At 40.2% G+C, this 12,238-nt stretch overlaps 3 protein-coding genes across 4 annotated transcripts; 2 read left to right on the top strand and 1 right to left on the bottom strand.

The window, feature by feature from the left end:
* Positions 1-665: 665 nt before the first annotated feature.
* ch25h (cholesterol 25-hydroxylase) lies at positions 666-1,770 on the bottom strand. The gene has a single exon (XM_048987053.1). It carries the CDS (start codon positions 1,713-1,715, stop codon positions 963-965), a length of 753 nt encoding a protein of 250 aa, XP_048843010.1. The 5' UTR covers positions 1,716-1,770; the 3' UTR covers positions 666-962.
* A 1,235-nt stretch (positions 1,771-3,005) lies between these two features.
* ifit9 (interferon-induced protein with tetratricopeptide repeats 9) lies at positions 3,006-5,568 on the top strand. Its single transcript, XM_048987049.1, has 2 exons — positions 3,006-3,138; positions 3,436-5,568. Exon 2 carries the CDS (start codon positions 3,446-3,448, stop codon positions 4,865-4,867), a length of 1,422 nt encoding a protein of 473 aa, XP_048843006.1. The 5' UTR covers positions 3,006-3,138; positions 3,436-3,445; the 3' UTR covers positions 4,868-5,568.
* LOC125715485 (interferon-induced protein with tetratricopeptide repeats 1B-like) lies at positions 3,590-10,663 on the top strand. Of its 2 annotated transcripts, none has more exons than XM_048987045.1 (3): positions 3,590-3,700; positions 8,079-8,161; positions 8,488-10,663. In XM_048987045.1, the coding sequence occupies exons 2-3, from the start codon at positions 8,157-8,159 to the stop codon at positions 9,920-9,922; spliced, it is 1,440 nt and encodes a 479-aa protein (XP_048843002.1). In that variant the 5' UTR covers positions 3,590-3,700; positions 8,079-8,156; the 3' UTR covers positions 9,923-10,663. The 2 variants fall into 2 exon arrangements, with proteins under 2 accessions (XP_048843002.1, XP_048843004.1); XM_048987047.1 differs by lacking the exon at positions 3,590-3,700 and adding an exon at positions 7,907-7,942.
* Positions 10,664-12,238: the final 1,575 nt, after the last annotated feature.

The following is a 12,238-nucleotide window of genomic DNA, read 5'->3' as shown; positions in this document are numbered from 1 at the left end:
AGAAAATGTATTATTTTGGGACCATAAAAAAAAATAGCGCTTTTGGTTATTCCCGAAAAATGGTAGGAAGGAAAGACATGAAAGTATGATACAAACAGAGAGAGGAGCTGTTTCCTGTGCTTTTCACTTTCGATTCTTCCACTCCAGGACCGCACGCAAAAAGGCCACGTCTTAACTGTACTTTGGTCATGTGACCACTGCTCTCCCTACAGAAGCCAGTTCATAAATTACATTTACAAGGGTGCAGCCCCAGTGAAAGTTTTACACGTTTAGATTAGTTTACTGCAGCGGTTCTACAGAGGTGTATATCCAGTAGAGAATTCAATTTCATACACATTTTTTCTGTAGATGAAGTTATTCTAGATTATGTTTACAGCCTAATACCTACTGGCCTAGACACATAAATTGGGGCCAAGCCTTGAGGTTTGTACATTTTCATGTTTCTTCTTGTATCATGCGTGGAACCTGTTGCAAAAGTATAGTGGAAATTTGGGAAGGAATAAATCAGCAAGGCTGCTATTCAGACAAGCCCTCAATTGGAATTCACTGAACCATTCTAGCAACTAGCATCTTTTCTGTGATTTATGATTTATTAAGAAATGTGTCTTCTTGTGTCAGCAGGTGTTCAGTTTGCTTTTGCATTATAAATGAAGCTCACGCCACAATTACAGAAAAATAAATAATAAATATTTAATTGTACTAAATATGACACACACATGCATCCATTCATCTCCCAGCCAGCAGGGTGACAACCTATATGGGATGCCAGTGCCTCCCAAGGAACAAATATAAATTTAAAAAAAAAAATTGAAATGGTTAAATAAATTAATACTGTTGTGTAAAGCTCTTCATCTCATCTTTTATCAGTGCAATCAGTTCTCTTTGAAATACGCTAAAGTTGGCCCGGAATTTGGCGTGACCCTCGTTGAACCTGCAGTCCATATCTGCGTCAAGGCAGAACTTCACTCCACGTGCAAAGTTCCAAAGAGTCGGTCCCAGTGCGTGAAGTATGGGGCGTAGTTGGACTTGAACCTCAGGTGGTGCAGGTCATGATGGGGGGCTCCCCCAAACAGGCCAAATGGAACCAGTCTATGCGTGGACCAGGGGAAGTCATAACCACAGTGGTCCTCCACCGAAAGCCAGATGTTCAGCACAAAGAAGAGCATCTCTGTCATGGGGTGGCAGCCCAGCAGCCGCGGATTGATGGAGGCGAAAAAGCCGAGGGATAAAGTCTCCCATGCGCCTGAGTACTCCGTGGTGAGGGCGAACGTGGTGGTGTACTTGTGGTGGACCTTGTGAAAGGTACGGTAGAGCCAGGGCACTTTGTGGTGGAGAAGGTGCCAGACGAAGTACTGGAAATCGAAGATCAGGAGACAGGCGATGATCTCCAGGATCACACGATGAAGCTCAGGAGCATCTGACGGAAAGTACGTCGGCCTGTAATACCAGTGAATCACAGACAGTGGGAAGATGAAAATCACGTGGTTGTAGAGGCACTGTGCCACGCAGTTCCACATCATGCTCCAGGAGATGTCGTTCTTCTGCTGTATCCTGTACCTTCGCACCAAAGCCACCCTGGGAGCGAGAAGATCTAAGATGACAAATGGCAGGCAGAAGCCAAGGTAAACGGAGAGCGAGAAGAGCACTGGGAAGAAAGGGGATCTGAGGCATTGATGGTATTGTTGAATGAAATCCCACAAGTTCTGCAATGCCATTGTGATATGCCTTGTAGGGAGGAATGAGTTAGTCTGTCTTTTTAGTTCAGAGCTACTCCTACTTAAACACATAAAAGCCCCTCCCACCTCAACCTGGTGGAGAACTTTAACTCATTCCGAGCTCGTGGTATCCACTTCATATAATTAATTCTCAGAATTCATAGGTAGTCCTGGAAAGCATGGGTGATTATGAGGGTACCCACACATGTAGGGGGCGGTAAAAAAGGTTTGAAGAGCAAAGCTTAAAAACGAAGATGTACGTTGGTGTGTGAACCATAAAAGTTATTTTGTCACGCGTTCTATTTACTTTACTTTTACGTCGTTTTGGATAAAAGCATTTGATAAAGTTAGTGAATGAAGTTATTAAGATATTAAAATATTTTAACAAAGTGTGGGGACGCTTAAATTCAGCTTATTTAACATCATCTTGCAATTCAATTAAAGCAAAACTTGCACTGGTAACTGGATATTATTGCGCGTTATAGATAATATATATATTTATATACAGTATAAATAGTCTATATATCATACAGGAGTCTATTATACGTTGCGCCGATAGAAGTTTCACATACACGTCGTTAATTAATTAGGGACGATACACTCAAAACACATAGAATATATTTACATTTGCGTAGTTTTTTTTTTTCCCAAAAGATTGAATTCTGTTGGCTGTATACATATAACTTCCTATCCTGAGATTTGTGGCGCAGACATTCGAGGTAGGACGCAGATAGTCAGTCATAGAAGATGATCGAACTTCTGCTGTAGTTGCCACACACTGAAGTGCTGAGGAGGGGCAACTGTAATAGGAAGAATAATGAAACATATATTTTGTTTTATTAATAATTCCACAGCATTTCCTATTTATATGCCCATAAACTTACAAATAAATTGCACTTTTATTAGTTGGTCTGGAACGTACGTCACGCATTAGTTCAATGGAAATCAATAAATTTCTTTTCCATTTACGTAAATGGAACGTAGCTACAACGTGTATTGAGTACCCCCTGTAGGCATACATGTGAATTCTGATCCGAGTTTTCTCGGCGTCCCGATTTCAGAAATCAGCAATTTTCGGTTCGTTTCTTTTTCGAATGGCGCCATCTAACGTTGAAAATTAATGATTTCTCACATACTCAACGGCGCTGCAATAAAATAATGCAACATATTTCAGTACAGTCTTATACGTCTTTTATGAAAGATGAAACAATGGAAAATATATAACAATTATCTCTAGTGAATAATAAGCTAGCTTACGTTTTACAATAAGTCTGGTGTAATATTGTGTAACCGGGTTATTCAGCGCCGCCCATCAACAAACTATAAAGTGTTTAGTTTTCGGTTTCGTTTCTGGAGAAACTGAACATCCTTGTCGCAACCAACGCTCGACAGCATTAATTCCGTCTAACGTTGAAAGGATAAGGTAAAATCTGATATTTCATAACCCTGTTCTACTTTGTTTGTTTTATTATTTTGCTGAAACCCTTTGCTGCACGTCTGATATTCAATCAATTAAATATATTCTGAAATGTGTTCTGAGAGCCTAATGCTTCACCCGTCTGATGCTTATTTTAAGAGACTTTAACATCTAGCTGCATCATGTCTGCCATATATGATCCCTAAATTAAATGTGACATTTGACATTGGTAAAGCTAGCTCTTAGCATTTGCAACATCATTGCATTGCTTAGGATGACTGTTTTTTTTTTTGGGTTCTCCAGTGCCGGTGACATGGAAGCAAAGCTGAAAAGATTGGAATGCCCTTTTACTTGGAACATCAATGAATCTGACGTTAAAGACCTTTGCGACATCCGAGAAAAGCTTCTGGATCGAGTGAAATTTGGCCCACGCAGATACCATGCGACATACCTGAACATACTAGGTTTTGTGAGTCATCTGCAAGGGGACAATGAGCGCGCCTTGGAGTTTCTCCTTAAAGGCCAGGATGTCTTAACGGAGGACAGAAAGGCCGACACGGAGTTTCTGGTAAACTTCGCTAACTTGTCATGGGTTTATTATCATTCTGGGAATCTGAAGGACGCCGCGGCCTACCTTAGCAAAGTGGAAGAAATCTGCAAGGGTGTTCCTGGCTCCTCACAGTATTCCTGCAGTTTGCCCGTAATTGATGGTGAGAAAGGCTGGACCCTCTTAAAGCTTGCGGCCTCGTTTTATGACCGGGCAAGGAAAAGTTTTCAGAAAGCCCTCCAAGGGGACCCAGACAATGTGTCCTACAACACAGGATATGCGGTGGTCCTCTACCGCATTGAAGGAATGAACCGAGACACAACGATGAAGCCAGACAGCAGTGAGGCCGTTTCTCAGCTTAGGAGGTTGTTACTCTTAGAACCCGATGATTCTGAAATAAAGGTGCTACTGGCCCTGAAACTTCAGAGTAGCAGTAAACAAGAATCTTTAAGACTTATTGAAGATGCCCTCAGGCTGTCTCCCGCTGTCCCCCAGGTGACAAGGTATGTTGCTAAATATTTACGGGCAGAAGGATCCACTGAGGAATCCCTGGAGATTCTCAGAAAGGCGGTAAAACTGGCACCAAATTCCTCCTTCCTGTACCATCAGATTGGACTGTGCCACAGACAACAGCTAATCCAGATGTTGCAAACAGACAAGGCGACCAAGTATATTCCTGTGGCTCGGAAGAGGGATAAAACTGAAGAATGCATCTATTATTTCAGAAAAGCAGTGGAATTAAAGCCTTCTAACATACATGCCCAGGTCAGCTTGGCTGAGGCATACGCTGAAAACCGTGAGCTGCTTGAAGCAGAGAAGATCTTCACTGATTTACTGAAGGACGACTCTCTGCAGGAACCAGACAAGCAGCACTGTCACACCAGGTATGGTGTGTTTCTCCTGTACAAGAGGAAAGCTGAAGATCAGGCTGTGGCTCAATTCAGGATCGCTTACCAGATGCAGATAAAAAGCTCCGACAGGATGCAAGCAGGAAAGAAGCTCAGGCAGATAGCAGAGAGGTGGACTCATGGCCGGCGGAGGGTTAGGGAGGCCTCTGAAATTCTGGCTTTTCTGTCTGCCATGGATAGGCAGATGCAAGTGGGGGATTATGCGAAGAAGTCAAGTGATTCCTCTTCTGAATCCGATGACCTCACAGCTGCCTTTGCGGAAAAAATGAAACTCAAATGAAAACCAACACTGAGTCGAGAATTTCAACTGCAGCACCCCCTGAAGTCGGAGTTCCGACTCGGAAAGCCAGAGGATCCTCTACTGCCCCGACCGCAGAATTCAAGATGGCTGCGCCCTTCATCAACAGAAGTGAAAGCTGTAGTTTATATACTGTTTATTAGCACTTACATATTTGTGTCTCATTAAATTGGTTGTACACACAGTACAGTCTAACAAACCACTATCTGTGGACATATTGCTATGGTTTTTGCATGTGCTGTAATCTACTGGTATTGTTAACAATAGCTAACAATGAACGTGGCTATAACTGGTATTGCTAATGATTTCTGACTTATACTGCAATGCTGTTAACTCGGGTGTGACGTTATTCCCAGCACTGGCTTCCAACCCCCAAGGTAAATGGAATGCAGCATTAGCTACAATTAGCTATATGCTATGTGCTACAATGTTAATGGGGTAATTAATGGGATACTAATGAATTCTGTCGCATGTAAAACTTTGCTTCTTGAATAAAGCAGAACTGGTATATTTTAGATTATGCATTGAACTCTACCTTGATAATTTAACGTTAAATCAATCAAATAATGTTTTAGCAATCTTACAGCATCAGTCTTCTTAAGTGCTGTTACTTTTTATTCTATGCATATTATGTGGTTCTGTTTTGATGAGTCTTTCATCAATAAATCATTCTCATGATGTAATTAAAAGTCTACGTATCCTTGTTTTTAAAGATAGACTAACTATTTCAGAAAAATATTCAAATACATTGCTGTACAGATTTGTACAGCATTTGGCAATATGCAGTGATGAGAGTGGTGGCTGTTGACCAAAAGTTTCAGTGATTAAAACTCTAGACTGACTGTAGCCCTATTTAGTCTGTTTTCTCAGCCTTCGATTGTGTAGATATTAACTGGGTGAGCTGATGCTTAGAATGTGATGCGGACCGTAATTGTGCTTTTATCCGTTTTCAACAGGTGCAGTCTTCTCTGCAATACAGTTATTATAGAAGTACAAGTAAAACTAGATTTGCATAGCAGATATTCTGAGGTCCGAGCATCCCAAAACAGTTGGGAACCCAAGGCACCCTAGCCAGGGCACACCAAGAAGCCAAAAGACCTTGCAGAAGTATGTTTGTATGCTTCAGAGAAGTCAGGCAGCGTACCACAGGCCTGCGTGTGTGACCGGTGTCGCACATGACGTGTCGTTTGTTTAGTGAGATCTTCTTTGGCCTTCTGTGATTATTACTCCTCACGTTTTATCTAAACACACACAAAAGAAATGTATTTTGCACAAAACCTGCTTGAAATATTGGCCAATGGTTGTTAAAGAAATATATTAAGTTAAAATGATAATATATATAGGGGCGGCATGGTGGTGCAGTGGTTAGCACTGTTGCCTCACACCTCTGGGACCCGGGTTCGAGTCTCCGCCTGGGTCGCATGTGTGTGGAGTTTGCATGTTCTCCCCATGTCGTCGTGGGGTTTCCTCCAGGTACTCCGGTTTCCCCCCACAGTCCAAAAACATGCTGAGGCTAATTGGAGTTGCTAAATTGCCCATAGGAGTGCATGTGTGTGTGAATGGTGTGTGAGTGTGCCCTGCGATGGGCTGGCCCCCCCATCCTGGGTTATTCCCTGCCTCGTGCCCATTGCTTCCGGGATAGGCTCTGGACCCCCTGTGACCCAGTAGGATAAGCAGTTTGGAAAATGGATGGATGGATGAATTATATTTATCAGCATTACGACTGACTTATAACAAATGTAACACACTGCACATTCTATTACTGAATACACCCTTCATACACACATTTCCCCTGGATTACTATGCATTACAATCTGGTTTCTCACAAACGTATGGGCTTGCTACTGACTATTTGGTTAACAAGGTGCAGAAGCAGCAGAAATATTTGCTCCAGTGGGCAGACATAAAAAAGGATACTGCTTCCCAGATAAAGATAGAGCAAGGAAACACCAAACCAGCCTGCAGGAACTCTCTCCACACAGTGACGCACATACTGCCAATCTCTTAATAACTGGATGCTTTTCAAAACAGCATTACACACTACATCTATGTAACACTTACTCAGTTATCACATTGACACACATATATGATATATATGTATACAGCTCTGTTCATAGGTTAATTTTCCTACCAAAATGGCAAGTATGCTGTTTAAAGAGTATGTGACAATGAGCGATGCTACTTATTTTATATATTAAAACCCAAAAGATGGGTTCCTACATGTGTCTAGCAGGCAAGACTGAAAAAAAACGAGTGACATGGAGCAATAATCGCCATTAAATGAAAAATTGACAGCAAATTTATTTATCATTGTCACGTGAGGCAAATACACCGTAAATCATAAATGTCTACAGTTCATATTAAAACAAGGTTTGAATATGGTGTGTTTTCAGTAAATTGACTTTATCAATGAAGCTTTTGAAGCGTTAATCGCACGTGTTGTGCCAGAACGTGATTCGAGGTTTCGAACCAATATTTTTAGCCTAAGGAGACACCTAGTGGATGTCAGAACGTATAGCAACGCTTTAAACAATCTGAGGGTGACGTCTCCGTGTTTGAAATGCACGAATAATGTTGGTCGGTATGACACCAGCATCTAATTGTATTACGCTAAATATAACCTTAAAAATACTACAAGTGTTTCTATAAGTGTACTTGTGACTAATAGCTTGAATTGCAAAATTATGGTACTATGAAAAAGAGGAAATGTGTCTGTGAAGCATTCTAGGAATTTCTGTTTAGCTACCTGCGTAAAACAAAACTTAAGCATGAATAGAAACTGTTCGACGTGACTTTGGCTACTTCACTTACCTCCATATTACTCATACAGACAGTTAATTATCTGTTCAAAATTTAAAAAGTAACAAGTTTAATGAGTACAACATTGTTTTAAATAATTATTTATTTATTCATTATTTTAAATGTTATTTTCATCAGTAGATTATATATTCTAGAGATTTACATCTAACTTTGTGTACAGTGGTATTTAGGTTTTTACTATTTCAGAGCAAGAAATGTAGCCAATGGACAGCTTTTGAAACAAAAGAGAAACAAAAGGTATTCTGCAAGTTTTGTTTCCGCTAGAAGTAAACAGAAATATTTGCTTTGTTTTTTAAAGCACTGCGTCATAGTCACTCCTGTTTTAAAGAGATGTGTCATAGTCACTCCTATCTCATGTATATAAAACCGACAGCATTTTATCAGACCGGAACCGATGATATCAACAACACACCGAGGTCAAGATTGGCATTAACAGCTTTATTTTGCTGCGATGGCGTAAGTATAATGGGGTAGAGTTTTCTGTGTTATCGGACATGTATAGACGACTGATCAATTATTTCAATAACAATAACAATGCAAAATACAAAAATGTTAGTTTCATATTTTGCACCTGTAAGATATAGGTATGTTTACAGAGAATAATAGGCCTAGTTTTAATGTATGGACAGAAAGTTTTGACTAAATATAAAAATGTGAATAGATTAATAGTAGTTTCAACAGGAAATATTAAGTAAATATACTGCTGTAATATAGCAGCTGGATTGTTAACCAGTGTTACTGACAATAATACTGTTTCTCATTTGTCTACAATGCTGCTGTAGGTTGAACCAGGAAACTTCACTTAAAATAAAACTTATTCAACTTCAGTGCCACTTCACCTGGGGTCTCAGGAAAGAGGACACTGACCTCAGTAACCTGCAAAATAGACTGGAGGATGATATCAATTTCAGTTCACCTGATCAAGCCGGGGGCAAGCACTTATTTAGCTATTTGGCTTTTGTGAATTATTTGCAAGACCAGCCAGAAGAAGCACTCGCTAACTTGGCAAAGGCTGAAGACCACATTCGTAAACACAACAAAGAATGTGAGAAAATGCTCATTGTAACATATGGAAACTTTGCATGGCTGTACTACCACTTGAACGACCATGCAAAATCTATGAGTTATCTGGAGAAGGTGGAAGATATTAAGCAGCGATTTCCAACACAGTCTCCTACTGCTTTTCATGCGGAGGTCTACGGAGAGATGGGATGGACCTTCCTCATGTATTCTAAGACGTACCACGAGAAAGCTAAAGAGTGCTTTGAGAAAGCCTTGAAAGAGTATCCAGACAATCCTGACTGGAACTGTGGTTATGCTACAGCGCTGTACCGGGTTGAATCTGAGAGCAACACAACTGCAGATTCACCAGCTACTAAACAGCTAAGGCGTGCCTTAGAGCTGAGCCCTGGGGATTCTTATATCATGGCACTTTTGGGGTTAAAACTAGCTGATTGTGGCATATTGAATGAGGCAGAGGAGTTGATTGAACAAGCTCTTATGATTTCACCAACCAACCCTCATGTCATGCGGTACGTTGCAAAGTTTTTCAGAAGATATGGATCTATGGATAAGGCCATAAACCTTGTGAACTGTGCCCTTGAAAAAACACCCAATTCAGCCTTTCTTCATCATCAAATTGCAGTCTGCTATAGGAATAAAAGAATCAACTTGTGCAGAAATGGAGGGAGAAACAACAATAGAGAAGAGGTTGAACACCTTCTCCTACTTGCCATCCATCATTTTGAGAAGGCTATTGAGATGAAGTCCTCCTTCGTTACTGCCATCACTGATCTAGCTCTTTTACATGCAGAGAAGAGAAACCTCACCAAAGCAGAGGAGCTGTTTCAGGAAGCATTTCAGGTGGCCAGAGCAAAAAATGACGACCTGCAAGATGTTCATAAAAGTTATGGCGACTTCCAGCTGTATCACAAGAGATCAGTGTCTCTGGCCATAGAGCATTACATGAAAGGGTGTCAAATTCGGAAAGATAACAGAGCAGGGGAGCAGTGTGTTCAGAAATTGGAAATGATAGCAAAGAGGCGCATTGACAGGAATCCGAGTGATGGGGAAGCTTTTGGGATTCTGGGATATGTTAATAAGCTAAGGGGTGACAAGCTTCAAGCCATAGAGTGCTATGAGAAAGCTCTTTTACATAGCCCAGGGAACGGTGAGTTTCTCACAGCTCTCTGTGACCTTCGGCTTTCTCTGCACTAGTCGCTGGCCATGTTTACCACTACCTGTGCTCACTGTCTGTAACTCTTTGAAATTTGAATAGTTGATATTGAAAGTGGTTAACATTTTTTTAATGATTATCTTAATTTTTATCATTCAGTATATTAACGCTTATTTGACTTTCATCATCTTATAGGCATATAACATGCATTATATTTGCAACTATTTTGACTGCACACAAACCATCAGTTTCAGAGTTTCATCTCCTAATCTAAACCAATCAATATTTATTATGAGAAAGTATTTTTTTCATGATTTACATAAAAAAAATTAAATAAAATGAAAAAGAAAATTCACTGCACACCGAATCGAGGGGAAACACATTGTATAATAAAAAAAATTGATGATTTTGCCAAGGGCGGCATGGTGGTGCAGTGGTTAACACTGTTGTCTCACATCTCTAGGATATGATTCACTTTGGAAATTAACTCTTCTTATGTAACTGAATATTTGCTAGGGGGCACAAAGGAGTAAATGAAAAAATCTGAATGGCATTGGTTGTGTGGTAAGTTTGACACTATTTAAAGTATAGTATTTATTTATTTATTTGTTTATTTAAATATTTCATAATAAGTACCATATGACACTATTAACTTAAATCACACTCCACTGTGAATGAAACAATCTATTCTAATGACTTCTTGTTTGATTTTAAATGGCTGTGTATTGCTATTGTCACGATCTTCAAATAAACATTTCAATGATCATTTCATTTCAATCTAACTACATTTTTTTAAATGATCATTTTAGATACAACATATTGTTGTGAGCTTGTTTGGAACAGGGCTGTTAAGGCGTACAAAATGTGCCGCAAAGCACAGCCTTCTATTTAAAAATGTATACCTTTATTATGAATTACAAATGCATTTACCCATCCATCCATTTTCCAAACCGCTTATCCTACTGGGTTGGCGGGGGGTCCGGAGTAATGGGCACGAGGCAAGGAACAACCTCTGGATGGGGGGCCAACCCATCACAGTGCACAATCACACACCATTCACTCACGCATGCACACCTACGGGTAATTTAGCAACTCCAATCAACATGTTTTTGGATTGTGGGGGGAAACCAGAGAACCCGGAGGAAACCCCACGACGACATGGGGAGAACATGCAAACTCCAAACACATGTGACCCAGGCGAAGACTTGAACCTGGGTCCCAGAGGTGTGAGGCGAAAGTGCTAACCACCGCACCACCATGCCGCACGACAAACACATTTAAATTAAGTTAAATATTGTTGCATGACAGATTAGCCGAGCATACAAAGCAGCTGCTTCCTTGCCGTATAACTACAGTGGCGTTTATTGTTCCCCAACCAAATAGCTAAAATATGCGGACTATGCACGCCGTGTAACTTTCGTATTATGTGCTTTTGTACGTATTTATTAATGATTGTAAGGCGTCGATTTACCGCCAGTGACTGCAAGCACATTATGAAGTGTATACACAAACATTGAAATATGCATTCAAATTCGCCCATAAATAAATATGAAAAATCAATTTGTTGAAAGATATTACAGTCAAAAAACTGAATTAAGCTAACTTTACCTGCCTGAGTTAAGGTTTAAACCTGAAACCACTCTCAGGGATACCTACCTGGTATTCACGCTTCATGATATATCTGAGGATATGCGGATCTATACTGAAATATCCTAAAAACGGAATTTAAACCTTAACTCCAACACCACGGTATAGTTAGCTTTGTATGCACTTTCCGGCTGTAATATTTTTCATATATTTCATTGCTTGTGTGCGTATTTCACGTTCAACAGTCCAGCTGTGTTGCTTAAAATCACCAGCGGTGAATGGACACAGTGCAATTATTAATAAATAGATGCACACAAAATCACACTATTGAAGTTGGCCTACATAGTGTGCATTGTACCCCATAGTTTATAGCTTAAAGCACACCGTACAGGACATGTCTGTATCACTTAGGTTGATACTTATTCGTCAATAGATAAATTTCCTTTTGCAGTTTAAACAGACACAGAGCAGTTATTACTGGTAATTGAAATGTTTTTGCTTGATCTCGCAAAAGTCCATCCCAGCTTAGTGAGATCTCGTAATGTGTTTTTCAATCACCGATTTCTTTTCTCTCCAGTATTCAAATCCCACTGGGGCGATGCAATATTCTAAAAGGCGTTAATTCCCACTTTAGGGGAAACGAAACTGATTCTGTTAATCTGGCTTTTGCAGACCAACAGGACATGTAATATGGATACAATGTAATAATGATAACTGTTAGAGAAAAAGTGATCTTGAACATCCAAGGGGTGTGGAGCAGAGGGACCTTA

Source organism: Brienomyrus brachyistius, chromosome 20, assembly GCF_023856365.1.
Source record: "Brienomyrus brachyistius isolate T26 chromosome 20, BBRACH_0.4, whole genome shotgun sequence".
In the NCBI taxonomy this organism is placed as follows: Eukaryota; Metazoa; Chordata; class Actinopteri; order Osteoglossiformes; family Mormyridae; genus Brienomyrus; species Brienomyrus brachyistius.
This window is presented reverse-complemented; position numbering and strand designations above follow the sequence as displayed.

Coding starts and splice junctions, on each gene's coding strand:
- ch25h (XM_048987053.1), bottom strand. CDS start 1,715: ATGGCATTGCAGAACTTGTGGGATTTCATTCAACAATACCATCAATGC.
- ifit9 (XM_048987049.1), top strand. CDS start 3,446: ATGGAAGCAAAGCTGAAAAGATTGGAATGCCCTTTTACTTGGAACATC.